Source organism: Elephas maximus, chromosome Y (genome assembly GCF_024166365.1).
Source record: "Elephas maximus indicus isolate mEleMax1 chromosome Y, mEleMax1 primary haplotype, whole genome shotgun sequence".
In the NCBI taxonomy this organism is placed as follows: Eukaryota; Metazoa; Chordata; class Mammalia; order Proboscidea; family Elephantidae; genus Elephas; species Elephas maximus.
The window spans coordinates 11,410,942-11,428,042 of record NC_064847.1 but is presented as its reverse complement, the minus strand read 5'-3'; the positions used below and the strand labels follow the sequence as shown (position 1 = coordinate 11,428,042).

At 37.4% G+C, this 17,101-nt stretch overlaps 1 protein-coding gene across 5 annotated transcripts in view; it reads left to right on the top strand.

Moving 5' to 3' along the window:
* The window catches only part of LOC126069875 (probable ubiquitin carboxyl-terminal hydrolase FAF-X), a 173,975-nt gene that overhangs the window by 92,881 nt on the left and 63,993 nt on the right, over positions 1 to 17,101 (top strand). For all 5 annotated transcript variants that reach the window (XR_007516092.1, XM_049873523.1, XM_049873524.1 and 2 more), the window contains 2 exons: positions 15,167 to 15,297; positions 15,477 to 15,755. Coding sequence is in view for 4 of the 5 variants with exons in the window: in XM_049873523.1 (XP_049729480.1) it covers positions 15,167 to 15,297; positions 15,477 to 15,755 (410 nt within the window). In the remaining variant the exon portion in view is untranslated. The remainder of the gene's footprint in view (positions 1 to 15,166; positions 15,298 to 15,476; positions 15,756 to 17,101) is intronic.

Below are 17,101 nucleotides of genomic sequence, written 5' to 3'. Positions count from 1 at the left end.
GTTTTCAGGGTTCATCTGAGTTATATCAGGGCTTTGTCTCTTTATGGCTGAGTAGTAGTTGTGCGTAAGTAGAAAGTTTGTTTATCCATTAATCTGTTGATGGACATTTTACGGTGTTTCTTTTGACTGTGTGAATAGCACTGCAATGAGCATTGGTATACAAGAACCTGTTTGTGTTTCTACTTTTAATTCTGTTATGTACCTATTAGTGGAATTGTTGGATCATATAGTAGTTCTTTGTTTAGCTTTTTGAAGAGCTAACCAAGTTTTTTTCCACAGTGGCTGTATCATTTTACATTCCCTCTAGCAGTGGGTGACAGTTCCAGTTTCTCCATACATTTCACAATCTTTGGTGAAATCTCTGTTCAGTTTTCACATTTTTGAGACTCTGAGTGAAAAATCTTGTAATCTATTAGGTTATTCACACCTTTTATACTAGATTTTAAAATTCCTCCTTTTCAGTTCTTTGATTTTCTGTGGCACTTGTTAACTAAATCTTCCCACATTTCATCCAATAACTTATCAAAAAAAGTTCCACATAGTCAGAAATGTAACTTTCTCACCGAGGTAATTTGAGCATAGAAACCTAGGTGGAAATTTTGTTCTATTTTAATTTTAATATAGTCAAAGTTTGCTCTTCTGACCTCTTTTATTAATTTTTATTGTACTTTAAGTGAAAGTTTACAAATCAAGTCAGTCTCTCATACAAAAATTTATACACACCTTGCTGTGTACTCCCAACAGCTCTCCCCCTAATGAGACCACAGTCTCTTTTCCTCCCCTGTCTCTCCTCAGGTCCGTTCGGGCACCATCTGGCCACCTCTGCCCTCTCATTTCCCCTCCAGATAGGAGGTGCGAACACAGTCTCATGTGTCCACTTGATCCAAAAAGCCTGTTCTTCAGCAGTATCATTTTCCATCTCTTATTCTAGTCCAATTCCTGACCGAAGAGTTGGCTTTGGGAATGGTTCCTGTCTTGGGCTTACAGAAGGTCTGGGGACCATGACCTCTGGGGTCCATCTAGTCTCAGTCAGACCATTAAGTCTGGTCTTACGAGAATTTGGGGTCTGCATCCCACTGCTCTCCTGCTCCCTCAGAGGTTCTCTGTTGTGTTCCCTGTCAGGGCAGTCATTAGTTGTAGCTGGGCACCATCTAGTTCTTCTGGTCTCAGGATGATGTAGTCTCTGATTTTTCTGACCCTTTCCGTCTCTTGGGATCATAATTACCTTCTGTCTTTCGTGTTCTTCATTCTTGCTCCAGATGGGTTGAGACCAATTGATGCATTTTAGGTGGCCGATTGCTAGCCTAACCACTTTTAAGTGTTTAGTGGTATTAATAATATTCACCATGTTGTACTACCATCACCACTTTCCATTTGCAAAAGTTTGACAACAACCAAAATAGAAACCTAGTACCTTTTAAGCAATAACTCTCATTTGCTCTTCCACCCAAACTCTTGTAACTGCCGGTAAACTGTCATCTGTGCATTTGCCTACTCTGCATTTCATGTAAGTGGGATATATAATATTCTTTTGTATCTACTTCTTTCAGTTAACGTAGTGTTCTCAAGATGCCTTCATATCAGAGGACATATCAAGAATTTTATTTCTGTTCATGGCTGAATAATATTCCGTTATATGTATAATACATTTAATCATTCATCTCTTGATGGGCACATGAGCTGTTCCCACGTTTTAGCTCTTGTGACTGATGCTGTAGTGAACAGTAATATGCTTGAGTCCTTACTTTCAAGTGCCTTGATATATACCTTGGAGTGGAATTGCTTGGTGGTATGGATATTCTGTGTTACACTTTTGAGGAACCACCAAACTGTTTTCCACAGTGACTCACTGTTCTACATTGCCAGCAGCAATGGAGAATGGCTCTCTACATCCCTGCAAGAGTTGGTAGTTTTCATTTTTATGACAGTAGCCATACTGTTGGTTTTGATTTGCATTTCTTTAATGACTAATTACCTTCAGCATCATGTGCTTAGTATCTTTGGAGAGATTTCTAGTCAGTTGCTTTGCTCACTTTGTAATTGGATTGTTTGTGTTTTCTTTGTTGTTGAGTTTTACTGGTACTTTATATATTCTGAATATTAAACCCTTAGTAGATATGTTGTTTCCTCTGTTCTGTATCATTTTTTTGTTAAAGGCTTTTAATACATAAAACTTTTCATTTTGGAGTAGTTCAATTTACGTAATTGTCTTTTGTTGCTCTTCCTTTTCGTGTCGTAGGAATTCCCATCCTCCAAAGTGTTATCCATAATTTGTTCTGATCCACACAGTCGAATGCCTTTGCATAGTCAGTAAAACAGAGGTAAACATCCTTCTGTTATTCTCTGCTTTCAGCCAGATCCAGCTGACATCAGCAATGATATACCTGGTTCCATGTACTCTTCTGAATCCAGCCTGAATTTCTGGGAGTTCCATGTTGATATACTGCTATAGGCACTTTTGAATGATCTTCAGCAAAATTTTGCTTGCATGTGATATTAATGACATTGTTAGATAGTTTCCCATTCGGTTGGATCACCTTTCTTGGGAATAGGCACAAATATGGATCTCTTCCAGTCAGTTGGTCAGGAAGCTGTCTTCCATATTTCTTGGCATAGACGAGTGAGCACCTCCAGCGCTGCATCCGTTTGTTGAAACATCTCAGTTGATATTCCATCGATTCCTGGAGCTGTGTTGTTCACCAATGCCTTCAGAGCAGCTTGGACTTCTTCCTTTGGTAGCATCAGTTCCTGTGATCATATGCTACCTCTTGAAGTGGTTGAACATCAACTAATTCTTTTTTGTTTAATGACTGTGTATTTCTTCCATCTTCTTCTGATGCTTCTTGCGTCGTTTAATATTTTCCCATAGAATCCTTCACTATTGCAACTGAAGGCTTGAATTTTTTATTCAGTTCTTTCAGCTTGAGAAATGCTGAGTAAATTCTTCTCTTTTGGTTTTCCATCTCCAGCTCTTTGCGCATGTCATTATAATACTTTGTCTTCTCGAGACGCCCTTTGAAATCTTCAGTTCTTTTTATTATTTCCTTCTTTTGCTGTAGCTGCTCAGTGTTCGAGAGCAAGTTTGGGTCTTTTCTTTCTTTCCTGTCTTTTCAGTGACCTCTTGCTTTCGTCACGTATGATGTCCTTCCACAGTTTGTCTGGCCTTCAGTCCTTAGAGTTCAGTACATCAAATCTTTTCTTGAAGTGGTTTTTAAATTCAAGTGGGATATACTCAAGGTCACATTTTGGCTCTCGTGGACTTGCTCTGATTTTCTTCAGTTTCATTTTGAACTTGTATATGACCAGCTGATGGTCCATTCCACAGTCGGCCCCTAGCCTTGTAATGACTGATGATATTGAGCTATTCCATCATCTCTTTCCATCTGGTGAGGTCTGTGTGTATAGTCACCATTTACGTTGGCAAAAAAGGGTATTTACAGTGATGAAGTTTTTGGTCTTGCAAAATTCTGTCATTAGATCTACAGCACTATTTATCACCAAGCCCATATTTTCCAACTACCAATACTTCTTTGTTTCCAGTTTTTGCATTCCCATAAACAATAATTACCAATGCATCCTGATTGCATAGTCGATCAATTTCAGACTTCAGAAGCTGATAAAAATCTTCTGTTTCTTCATCTTTAGCCTTAATGGTTGGTGTGTAAATTTGAATAATGGTGGTATTAACTGGTCTTCCTCATAGGCTTATGGTGATTACTTTATCACTGACAGCATTGTACTTCAGGATAGATCTTGAAATGTTCTTTTTGACAATGAATGCAACACCATTCCTCTTCAAGTTGTCATTCTTGGCATGGTACACCATGTGATTGTCAGTTTGTCATACTGTGGGGTCCTGTGTATTGCTATGACACTGGAAGCTAAGCCACTGGTATTCAGATACCAGCAGGGTCACCCATGAGGACAGGTTTCAGCTGAGCTTTCAGACTAAGACTAGGAAGAAGGTCCCGGCAGTCTACTTCTGAAAAGCATTAGCCAGTGAAAACCTTATGAATAGTAGTGGAACACTGTCTGATATAGTGCTGGAAATGAGCCCCCCAGGTTGGAAGGCACTCAAAAGATGACTGGGGAAGAGCTGCGTCCTCAAAGTAGAGTCGACCTTAATGACGTGGATGGAGTAAAGCTTTGGGGACCTTCATTTGCTGATGTGGCATGACTAAAAATGAGAAGAAATACCTGCAAATACCCATTAATAATCGGGACCTGGTATGTACAAAGTACAAATCTAGGAAAATTGGAAATCGTCAGAAATGAAATGGAACAGATAAACATCGATATCCTAGGCATTAGTGAGTTAAAATGGACTGGTATTGGCCATTTTGAATAGAACTATACAATATCCACTGCTCAATATGTATATACTGTTCTTATCAAAGAGAATGCGTTAAGAGCACTTTTTTTTTGCAGATTGTTGAGTATCTAATATTTTAAAGAATTTTGTGTACTTAAGTCACACTAGAATTTCTATAACGGAATTACTGTTTCTACACCAATTTAAAGAGGAAAAATATTGGAGGCATAGACAGATTTACTCAACCCGGGTCACAATACTTAGTAATTCTGTGATTAAAATGCAGGCATTTGTAGTTCTACAATTAACTCTTAAATGCTTACTGTTTATTGTTTTTTGCACTTTAATATGTTCCATAGATGAAAACCTTGGTGGCATAATGGTTAAGAGCTATTGCTGCTAACCAAAAGGTTGGCAGTTCAGATCTACCAGGTGCTCCATGGAAACTCTGTGGGGCACTTCTGCTCTGTCCTGTAGGCTTGCCGTGAGTCAGAATTGACTCAGTGGCAGTGAGCTTTTTGGTGTTTTTCTTTCTGCATGGCTTAACTTGACTTAACCAAAAAGAATCTTTAAAAAGGACTGTAACAAAAAACCAAACCCGTTATCGTTGAGTCGATTTCGACTCATAGTGACCTCGTAGGACAGAGTAGAACTGTCCTGTATAGTTTCCAAGGAGTGACTATTGGATCTGAACTGCCAGCATTTTAGTTAGCAGCCATAGCTCTTAACCACTACACCACCGGGGTTTCAAAAAAAAAAAGTACATAGAGGAATAAAAAAATCTTAGCAGTTGTAATGCTCTGAATGGCAGGGCAATTGGTAGTTTAAAATTTCACCATTTTTATGGTTTCGTGTGCGTGTGTTTGCATGCATGCGCGTGCATGCTTTAGGTGAAGGTTTACAGAGCAAATTAGTTTCTCGTTAAACAATTAATGCATACGTTGTTTTGTGACGTTGGTTGCCAACCCCATGACATGTTAGCATACTCCACTTCTTGATCTAGGGTTCCCCCTTACCAGCTTTTCTGCTGCCTCTTGTCCTATCACCCTTACCCTGTGGTAGGGTGTTCTTTTAGTCTTGTTTATTTTATGGGCCTGTCTAGCGTTTGACTGAAGGGTGAACCTCAGGAGCTACCCTTTTGGTCTTGTGTGTGTGTTTGAACTAAGCACACTGTTCGTATTACTGTATGTTCTATGGTCCATTCTAATCTTTGTTTGAAGAGTGGACTTCGGGAATGGTTTTAGTTCTGTGTGAAGAGAGTGGCCGGGGGCCATGGCTTTAGGGGTTCCTCCAGTCTCAGATCATTAAGTCTGGTCTTCTTACGTGAAATTGAGTTCTGCTGTGTTATGGGGTCTGTTCAGGCTTTTGTGACCCCAGTTTTTCTTAGTTTATGAAGGAGTGTGTTTTTAGAAGTTTTTCCATTTCCCTTTGGTTTTCAAATTTTTTGGAGTAAGTTGTTCACAATACTGTGTTATGATCTTTTTTATTTCAGTTTAGTGTCTGTTAAAATGTCCTCCATTTCATTTCATTTCTTATTTGGGTTATTTGTTTCCTCTCCTGTTTTTCTTTTGATAATTTGGCCAGTGGTTTGTGGATTTTGTTGATCCTTTGAAAGAACCAACATAATGATTTTTCTAATTCCGTCTTTGATTTTTCTGTTGCCCAGTGGCTTTTAAGCAAGGTGTTATTGAGTTTCCATGTATGTGAGTTTTTCCTTGCCCTTTGTGCTATTAATTTTTACTTTTATGGGATTGTGATCAGAGAAGATGCTTGTATTATCTCATTGTTTTGGGTTTTGTTGAGGATTGCTTTGTGGCCTAAGATACGGTGTAATTTGAAGAACATTCCATGTGCATTGTAAAAGAATGTGAACTTTGTTGCTGTTGGAGTGTTGTGTATATGTGTATACAGTCAGGTTGGGTGATTGTGGCCTTTAGATCTTCTGTATCTTTGTTGAGTTTCTTTCTAGATGTCCTGTCTTTTTCCAGGAGTGATGTGTTGAAGTCTCCTGCTATTATTGTGGAACTATCAATTTTTGTTTTCAGTACTGTTGGAATTTATGTGTTTTGGAGCCGTGTTATTGGGTACATAGAAATTTATGGTACATAGCGTACATAACCATATTTATTATGGTTATGTCTTCATGTTGTATTGACCCTTTAACCATTATATAATCTACTTTCTTGTTTTTCATGATGGAGTACTTAATGTCTATTTTATATGAGATTAATATTGCCACCCCTTCCCTTTTTTGGTTGCTGTTTGCTTGATATATTTTTTCCGTCCTTTGATTTTTAATATATTTATGTCTTTGTTTCTAAGGTGGGCTTCTTGTTGACAGTATACTGACTGTTTTATATCCATTCTGTCACTGTCTCAGTGTGATTATTGATAGATATGAGTTTACTACTGTCATTTTGTTTTTTGATTTTTATTTGTTTATGTGGTGCTAACTTTGTCTTAATTCCTCTTACTTTCCTGTGCTGAATTCCTTTTGTTTGTGGATTGTTTTGTTTTGTTTTTGTAGATTTTGTGTTCACTGAAACTTTTTCTTTTTTATTTGATTTGTAGGTTTATTAACTTTCTTTGTGGTTACCTTGAAATTTACACTTATCTTCCTAAATTTGAACCATTATTTTATTACTTGATATTCCTTGACTCCCTCTCCTGAAAGTTCTACACCTACTCCATTTATTCTCCCTTTTATTGTTGTGACATTGTTGCTGTTCACATATTGACCTCTCTGGCCCCCTTTTGTAATCATTTTATTTTTGCCTTATCCTTGAGAGTTTATTACCTGTGTTGGGTTTTAGCTAATGCTGTCCTGTGTCCTAGATTCAGGTTGTTACCTGATGTTGTGGTTCCTTAACTGAATCTGTTGCCACCGAGTCAATTGAAACTTACAGCAACCAAAAAGGACAGAGTAGAACTGCCCAATAGTGTTGCCAGAGACCATATGGATTGGAACTGCCAACCTTTTGGTTCGCAGCCTGAGCTCTTAATGATTTTTGTAAGTTTGGTTAGATTTTTACATATTCTCTTAATTTCTGGTTATCTTGAAATGTCCTAATTTCACATTTGAGCTAGGGTTTTGCAGGATATGGTGGTTTTTTTTCTTTCAAGCTTCAGTATATGTCATCCCATTGCCCTCTTGCCTGCATGGTTTCTGCTGAGTAATCATAGCTCGGTCTTTTTTTTCACCCTTTGTGACTGTTCATTTTTCTTGAGGTGTTCTCAGGATTCTTTCCCTGTCTTCGGTTTTAGTGAGTGTGATTATGACATGTCTTGGTGATTTTCTTTTGGGGTCTATCCTATATGGGGCTTATTGACCAAGGATGGTCACCTTTTCATCTTTCATGATATTAGGGAAGTTTTCTATCAGTAAATCTTCAGTTATCTTCTCTTTGTTTTCCATTTTCTGCCCCTGTCTAGAACTCCAGGTTTTGCTTTTGATTTTTTCCTGTATCGTTCTCAGCGTTTCCTCATTTTTCTTCACTGTCTTCTGATTTTTCCTTAAAGTAGAATGCAAGGATTTGTGTTCAATTTTACTGTTCCTATTTTCCATTGTTTCATATTTAGTCCTAAAATCTTCTTGTGCTGTTTCTAAAATCTTATTGTTTATCTTTTAGATCTCTGATTGCTACTTTTGTATGATTTCTTGTTCCTGTGTTATTTTCCTGAATTCTTTCATTGCTTGTTCTGTATTTTCCTGATTTTGTCTGTTTTACTTTTTCTGCCTTTTTTTTCCTTAACCTTTTCTATTGTCTTGTAGAGTCCTGAATATTAGAGTTTTGAGTTCCCTTTCAGGTAGGTACAGTGCCTTCTACCAGATGGTCACTGGTGTTTTATTTTGGTCACTTTCTTATCCTGTTTTTTGTATGATTTCATATTGTCTGCTGTCTTCAGGAATTCAGTAGTTATTTTCTTTGTTTATTGATTATAGATTTTTTGTTTCATCCTGGCTTTTTTGTTTTATTTGGTTATGTCTGGGCAGGTAGGCTGGGCATTCTTTGTTGTTTACTTATCTTTGGGCATCATGCTTCTCATCACTTTGTCCAGATGCGCAAGACTCCAGGGCAGATCCAGCGGGTTAGGGGAGGGTTTGGTCATTTGCAACACAGACTAGGGTAACAGGGCAGACCCTGGGGAGAAGGTGTAAGGTGGGTTCCCAGGTACACAGTGGTGCTGCTCAGGACCACGGCTCTTGGCACATCATGCTGATAGACAGGAGAGAAAGGAGGGTGTGTGATGTATGGAGCTAAGTGGGTGAGACAAAGAAGAGGGAGAAACAGAAGCAAAAAAAAGTAAAAATGAAGGAAAAAAGTAAATACAATACAAGGTAGGATTTGGAAGGCAGGGGCGGTGCAGACCCAGTGGGGCCATATACTAATGGCTCTCTAATGGAGCGGCGCAGCACAGCACAGCCTGTTGAGAAGGAGTGTGGGCAGTGAATGAGGCTAGGTGGGAAAGAGAAAAGAAACAATAAGAGACAAAGGAAAACCAAAAAAATGGTGATGAAGGAGCCTGCTGGTGGGGGAGAGGCATACTTGAGTAATGGTGAGCTGATGTTTCTGTGGCGGAGGGACCATGTCACTTTGGAAAGCAGAGTGCTCACATAGAGGGAAGAAGGCTGGGGGGTGGAAAGCATGTATCCCTGGCTACTGGATTCCATGTCTCATCTTGGGAGCTCAGTGAAGTTGTCCTGCCATACTGTTGTCTGCATTCCTTCATGGTGATAGCCCAGGATAGTAAATCCATGAGGTGTTAGTTGGTGGTGGCCCTCCATGTCATAGCTCTCCTTGTTCTCTGTGCTCTGTCCATTTCTAATCCCATTCGGTGCTTGATCGAGTTCTTTATCCCTTCATTTGACCCTTATGGTTCCAGGATTGATGTTTCTATCTGTGAGTCTTTACTGCAGAAGAATGGCTGGGTAGTTCTGTCTGTAGTGCCATGTTGGTTCCACCTCCATTTTTATGTTTTCTGAATTGAGGGAAAAAGTTGGTAGGTGGCATTGAGTCACATCAAATTTCTAGCACATTATGTACAACAAAATGAAATGCTGCCTAGTGCTGCTCCAGTCTCACAGTCATTGTTATGCTTGAGCCAATTGTTGCAGCCACTGCGTCAGTGCCTCTCATTGAGGGTCTTTTTCTGTTTCATTGACCTTCTACCAAACACCATGTCCTTCTCCAGAGACTGGTCACTGCTGATAACATGTCCAAAGTTTGTGAGATGAAGTCACACCATCATGCTTCTAAAGAGTATTATGACTGTACTTCTTCCAAGACAGATTTGTTCATTCTTCTGGCAGTCAATTGTATATTCAATATTCTTCGCCAATACCATATTCAAAGGTATCAATTTTTCTTCAGTCTTCCTTGTTCACTGTCCAGTTTTCACATGTGTATGAGGTGATTGAAAATTCCATGGCTTGGATCTGACACACTTTCTTCCTTAAAGTGAAATCTTTGTTTTTTAAAACTTTAAAGAGGTCTCTTGCAGCAGATTTGCCCAATGCAGTGTCAGTTGATTCCCTCACTGTTGCTTCCATGGGCATTGATTGTGGATCCAAATAAAATGAAATCCTTGACATCTTCAGTCTTTTCCTTGTTTATCGTGATGCTGCTTATTGGTCTAGTTGTAAGGATTTTTGTTTTCTTTATGTCGAAATGTAATCCATACTGAAGGCCATGAGCTTTGATCTTCATCAGTGAGTGCTGCAAGTTGTCTTCACTTTGAGCAAAGTTGTGTCATCTGCATAATGCAGGCTGTTAAGGAGTCTTCCTCCAATCCTGATGCCCCGTTCTTCGTATAGTCCAGCTTCTCAGATTATTTGCTCAGCACGAAAATTGAATAGTTACGATGAAAAGATACAACCCTGATGCACACCTTGTCTTTAAACCATGCAGTATCCCCTCGTTCTCTTTGAACAACTGCCTCTTAATCTGTGTACAGGTTCCTCATGAGCATAATTAAGTATTCTCAAATGCCCATTCTTTTCAGTATTACCCATCATTTGTTATGTCCCACAGAGTCGAATGCTTTGCACAGTCAATAAAACAGGTAAACATCTTTCTAGTGTTCTCTGCTTTCAGCCAAGATCCACTGGACAGCAGCAATGATAACCCTCATTCCATGTCCTCTTCTAAGTTTGCTTGAATGTCTAGCAGTTACTTGTCAATTTTCTGCTGCAAGCACTTTTAAATGTTCTTTGGCAAAATATTACTTGTGTGTAATATTAATGATATTCTTTGATAATTTCCACATTCCTTTGGATCACCTTTCTTTGGAATGGGCACAGATATGAATCTCTTCTAGTCAGCTGGCCAGGTAGCTAGCTTCCAGATTTCCTAGCTTAGACAAGTAAGCGCCTCCAGCACATCATCTCTTCGTGGAAACATCTCAGTTCCTGGAGCCTTGTTTTGCACCACTGCTTTCAGTGTAGCTTGGATGTTTTTTCCTTAAGTATTATCAGTTCCTCATCATATGCTACTTCTTGAAGTTTTTGAACATCAGCGAGTTCATTTTCCACAGTAATTCTGCATATTTCTTCCTCTTTTGATTGTTCCTGTGTCGTCCAACATTTCCCTGCTGGAGCCCTTCATCATTGCAACTAGAGGGTTTAACTTCTTCTTGAGTTCTTTCAGCTTGAGAAATGCCAGAGAATGTTATTCCCTTTTGGTTTTTTAACTGTAGATCTTTGCACATGTTGTTATAATACTTTAGTTTCATATTTCAAGCTGCCCCTTGAAATCTTCTGTTCAGTTCTTTTACTTTATCATTTCTTCCTTTCACTTTAGCCAGTGTACATTAAGAGTAAGTTTCGTATTTTCTTCTGACATCCATTTTGTTCTTTTTCTTCTCTTTTTAATAACCTTTTGCTTTTTTCATGTATGATGTCTTTCCATTACTTGTCTGCTCTTCAGTCATTAGTGTTCAGTGCTTTAAATCTGTTCTTCAGTGGCTATTAAATTCTGGTAGCATATACTCAGGGTCATATTTTGAGTCTTTTGGGCTTGTTTTAATTTTTTTTCAGCTTCAACTTGAACTTGCATATGAGCAATTGATTTGTTCTACGGTCTGCAGTGGCCTTGTTCTCACTGATGATGTTGAGCTTCTCCATCATCTCTTTCCACAGATATAGTCAGTTTGAATCCTATGTATTGTATATAGCGAGTTCCACAGGTATTGTCACTAGTTGTGTCGTTGAAAAAAGTTATGAATAAGTCACTGAGCTTAAAAAAATTTTATCATGTGATCTCTGTTGTTGTCGTATCACCAAAGCCGTATTTTCCAAATACTGATATTTCTTAGTATGCAACTTTCTAACTACAGTCATCAGTAGTTATCAGCATATCTTGAATGCATGTTTGATCAATTTCAGAGTGCAGAAACTGGTAAAAATCTTCAGTTTCTTCTTTTCTGGCCTTAGTGGTTAGTGTGTTAATTCGAATAATGGTTAATTTAACTGGTCTTCCTGTAGGCGTATGCATAGTTTCCTATCACTGACAGGATAGATTTTTTTTAAGATGAATCCAATGCCATTCCTCTTCCATTTGTCATTCCCAGCATAGTAGACCTTATGATTGTACAATTTATAGTGGCTCTTACAAGCCCATTTCAGCTTGCTTACATCTAGGATATGATTTTTATACAACCCATTTTATTTTTGATGGCTTCAGTTTTTCTAGATTCATCTCATTTTAAGTCTGCTGCATCAACAAATGAAGGCCCTGAAAGGTTAACTCCACTTATATCAAGATCAACTCCACTTTGAGGAGTTAGCTTTTCATAAGTCATATTTCGAATGTCTTCCAATGTGAGGGGCTCATCTTCCAGCCTCATGTCTGGCAGCATTTTGTTGTTACACTTAAATGTGTTTGGAAGTCTTTCTTTCTAGTCTTATCTTAGTCTGGAAGCTCCGCTGAAACCCGTTTACTAAGGGTTACCTTGCTGGTATTTCAAATACCATTGACATAGATTCCAGCATCATAACATATAAGCCACAGTGGTATGACAAACTGACAGGCAGGTGGTAGAATCTGGTTTTCAAACAGTTTATTTCCCAAAAAGAAAACCAGTACCAATTATTGGTCAATTCCCACTTCTTTCTGCTCCTCTTCCCCAGCTGTTATTATTGTTGGGTGACGCTGAGTTGATTTTTACTCATAGCAATCCCATTTGATAAAGTAGAACTACTGTATAAGGTTTTCTTGGCTGTATGCTTTACAGAAGCAGATCATCAGGTGTTTCTCCTACTTAACCCCTGGGTTGGTTTGAGCCTCCAACCTTTCTGTTAGCAGCTGAGCACTTAACCATTTGTGCTACCAGGGCGCCTTTTCTCCCACTTAGGCCACCATTAATCTAATTTTTATAGATTTTCCTGTTCCAGACATTCATCCATAGAATATTATATAATATGTGCCCTTTGTGTCTGGCTTCTTTTCACTCAGTATAATCTTTTCAAGGCTTTTCTGTGTTGTACCATCTGTTAGTACTTCATTCAATAAACTTTATGTAAATGTAAAATGTAAAAATTACTTTTTGCATATATTTCACGTAAGTGGGATCATGCAGTATTTGTCCATGTTGTAGCATGTACCAGGATAGTAATCCGTTATGTTTCTACATCTGTTCATTTATTCGTGGACACTGAGTTGTTTCCACCTTTTGGGTATCACGAATAATGACACTGAATAGTCATGTGCAAGTTTTTGTTTGAACATTCTTTTTTTGCCTTTTTGTATATATATTAAGTGCTGGAATTATTGAGTCACATGCTAATCTGTGTTTAACTTTATTAGGAACTACCAAACAGCTTCTAAAAGTGGCAAATCAGCAGTGGATTAGCTTTCTAATTTTTCTGTATCTTCAACATATCTGTCTAATGGCTGTAAAGTGGTATCTCATTGGGGTTTTGATCTGCTTTTCCCTGAAGACTAATAGTATTGAGAATTTTTTCATGTCCTTTTTGTACACTTGTATATCTTCTTTAAAGTAAGCCTGTTAAAATCCTTTGCCCATTTTTTATTGCAATTAATATTCTTTTAGAATCTTAGGGTTTTTATGTATTCCAAGGAGCTCTTGTGGTGCATTGATTAAGTGCTTGGCTGCTAACCAAAAGGTTAGCAGTTTGAACCCAACAGCTGCCCTGTGTAAGAAAGATGTGACAGCCTGCTTCTGTAAAGATTGCACTCTCAGAAACTGTATGGGGCAATTGTAAGTTCTGCGTAGTCCTGCAGGGTTATGATCAGTTGAAATCAACTTGTCAGCAATGGGTTTGGGGTATATATTGTAGAAAGTAGCTTATTTTCAAAAATGTGGTTTTGTTTGATGCAGAAGTTTTTAATTTTGCCGTAGTCCAATTTATCTGCTTTTTCTTCTGTCACTTGTACTTCTCATGTCATATCTAAGAAACCAGTGTCCCAAAAATTTACTGCTGTGTTTTCTTCTAAGAAGATGTTATCTTTTAACTATTTTTACTTTTTTTTTTAACACTGCATGTCTTGTATAATAAAAGAAAAAAAAGTTTTGCTTACTTCGATATAAGCATTAGGAATTAATTTGCTTCTTTAGCTCTTTGCCTTTATTTATTTATTTTTGATAATTGTTTTACAATGGTGAAAATACATACAAGAAAATACTTGCAACTTCACCATTTGCTAATCAAGAGGTCAGCAGTTGAAATCCTCCAGGAGCTCCTTGGAAACTATGGGGTAGTTCAACTCTGTTTTATAGGGTCGCTATGAGTCAAAATCGATTCAACAGCAGTGGGTTTGGTTTTTTGGTCACCATTTTTTATATGTACAATTCAATGGCATAAGTTACATATATCATGTTGTGTGTGCAACCATTACTACCATTCGTAGTTCAACTCTGTTTTATAGGGTCGCTATGAGTCAAAATCGATTCAACAGCAGTGGGTTTGGTTTTTTGGTCACCGTTTTTTATATGTACAATTCAATGGCATAAGTTACATATATCATGTTGTGTGTGCAACCATTACTACCATTCATTTCCAGATTATTCCACCCCCATTAACAGATACTCAGTGCCTTCTCAGCTAAGACTTCTTCCGCCCATCTCGCACCGTGGTAACTAATAATAATTTTTTATTTATGTGTGTTTTATTCATGTAAGTGGCATCATATAATATTTTACTTTTGTGTTTGATATTTCATTCATGATTAATGTAGCAGGTTTCAGGACTTCATTTTCCTTTGGGCTAAGTAATATTGACCATGGAATGTAGTGTGTTTTTTTAAATCCATTCATCTATTGATTGACATGTAGGTTGATTCCACCTTTAAGCTATTGTGAATAGTACTGCAATAAACATTGATGTACAGGTTCCTGTGTGTATTCCTGCCCTCAGTTCTTTTGGATATATTTTTAGCTCTTTGCTTTTAAGGTATATCTTCTCTTGAAGCTCACTTTTCTCTTTCAATGAAACAAAAAGAGATAACACAATGTTATGGTGAACAAATAATTGAGAACTTGGTAGGAGGGGTTTATGGTTTGTGTATATGTGTTTTTCAAGAACTACCTACTCTTTTAGTGTTTCTTACGTTTTTCTGTCTTTGGTAGATGAAGGAGATCGTGTTAATTTGAGGTAACTGAATAGAAAACTCCTTCCTTCCTGTTTAAGATTTACAATTATTAAATAGCCTTTGTTGATAATTAACCAATCCTGGTCTGGGTATGTCTTGTAAAGCTGGAGACTTTAGCTTTTCTGAATTGGCATTTATTAATGTTGTTTCCTGTTTAAGATAATATTTTTTTAAATGTCTGCAGTGGAATATTAGGAATAAATTAATTACATTTTGCTTTAGATTGTGCCTTATTTCTTTGCAGATAGCACAACAATAGAAAACTTAAGGGCTATTTGCTTAAACCAAGCAAAACTTGGAGAAAGCAGCCTTGGCTCACCGCTTGATTCACTTTTCTTTGGTCCTTCTGCCTCCCAAGTGCTATACCTAACAGAGGTTTGTTTTTTTCCTTTTGAAAAATGCAAAATTTATATTAAATGATAATGTAAAGAACACGAATAAGATTTAGCGAAATCTGGTAGTCAAGAACTTGTTAGCATTGATGATAGGAGAAATAGAAGAATTTATTAAACTATTTTAACATTTTTAAATATAGTTTCCTCCTTTTTTTTCAGGTAGTTTATGCCTTATTAATGCCTGCTGGTGCACCTCTGGCTGATAATTCATCTGACTTCCAATTTCACTTCTTGAAAAGTGGTGGCTTACATCTTGTACTGAGTATGCTAACAAGAAATAACTTCCTGCCACATACAGATATGGAAACCAGAAGGGATGCCTACTTCAATGCTCTTAAAATAGCCAAATTGTTGCTAACTGCCGTTGGCTATGGCCATGTTCGAGCTATCGCAGAAGCTTGTCAGCCTGTAGTAGATGGTGGAAATCCCGTGACACCGGTAATCGATTTTTAAAAGACTTTGGAATAAGTTTTAATTTTTTTAAATGAATTTCACTTTGAATTCCTGATTTTTAAAATCCAGCTTTAAAATGTGTATTGTCTCAGGTTTTGTTTTTTTTATTAATTTGTTATATTTGTATTAAATGGGTAAATGTTTTCCATTGACTGCTCTAATTTGCAAGGATACTTTAGTCCCTGTAAATTCTGTTTTAAGTGTAATAAAAACTTCATATGAATCTTTCGTTTACTTGTACATGAAAAATATATAGAGTTAGGTGAAGACTTAATTGTAGAGTTCTTTTCTTTACATTGTAATTGAGGTTTTTACTCAATTACTGGCTGAAAACAAAGACGATTCAGGAACACAGATAACTCTTCTTTAAGAATTTTTAGGTCTTAATCAGGGAAGTTGAAATAGTGGCTAGAAATTTTGTATTTTAATTTATCATCAATTATATTAAGTATACTAGTATTAGGAGTTCTGATGGCGCAGTGGTTAAGCACTTGGTGACCCTAGCAGCTTCTGCTTGGGAGAAGATTACGGCAGCATGCTTCCAATAAAGATATACAGTCTTGGAAGCTGTATCAGGCAGTTCTGCTCTGTCCTGTGGGCTTGCCATGAGTTAAGTAGATCGCGCTGGGTTTTTTTTTTTTTAAAACAGGTTCTAGTGTGTTCATTTTCAGGCAGTTTCTGAGTGATGCAAACGGTGAAGCACTCAACCACTAGCAAAAAAGTTTGGAGTTCAAACTCACGCAGAGGACCTCTGAAAACAGGCCTGGAATTCTGCTTTTGAAAGGTTACAGCCTTGAAAAGCCTATGGAGCAGTTCTACTCTGCACACATGTAGGGTCACCATGAGCTGGAACTGATAGCAGCTAACAACTGCAATGGCAGTATTTTCATTATGTTCAAAAGAAAAGAGTAATTAATTGCACTAAAGCGTTTCAGGTAAATCGTGATGTCCACAATTTGCTTCAAAATAATCATGTGTTGTTACAGGCAGAGTTAGTATAGGAGATTCAGTGAAATAAGTTTGATCTTTTGTTAATAATTATTGAAACTGGATAATGGGTACTTGAAGTTTTATTTATTCTTCTCACTTGTATATAATTTTGAAATTTTTCATCTTAAAAGTTAAAAAGAAGGAATTGTGCTTTTGTTCATACATATTTAGAATAAAAATTTACAAAAGTATATCCCACCTGTTAGTAAGCTGATTGCTTTTTGTTGTGGTTGCATGCATATTTGTGTAACAACAGATAGGTCATTGTCATAATTCTTCTTAGAGAAGTGTAATGAAGTACATAGATGGGAATTTTATGATTTTTGGCCGCTTTCCAGTTC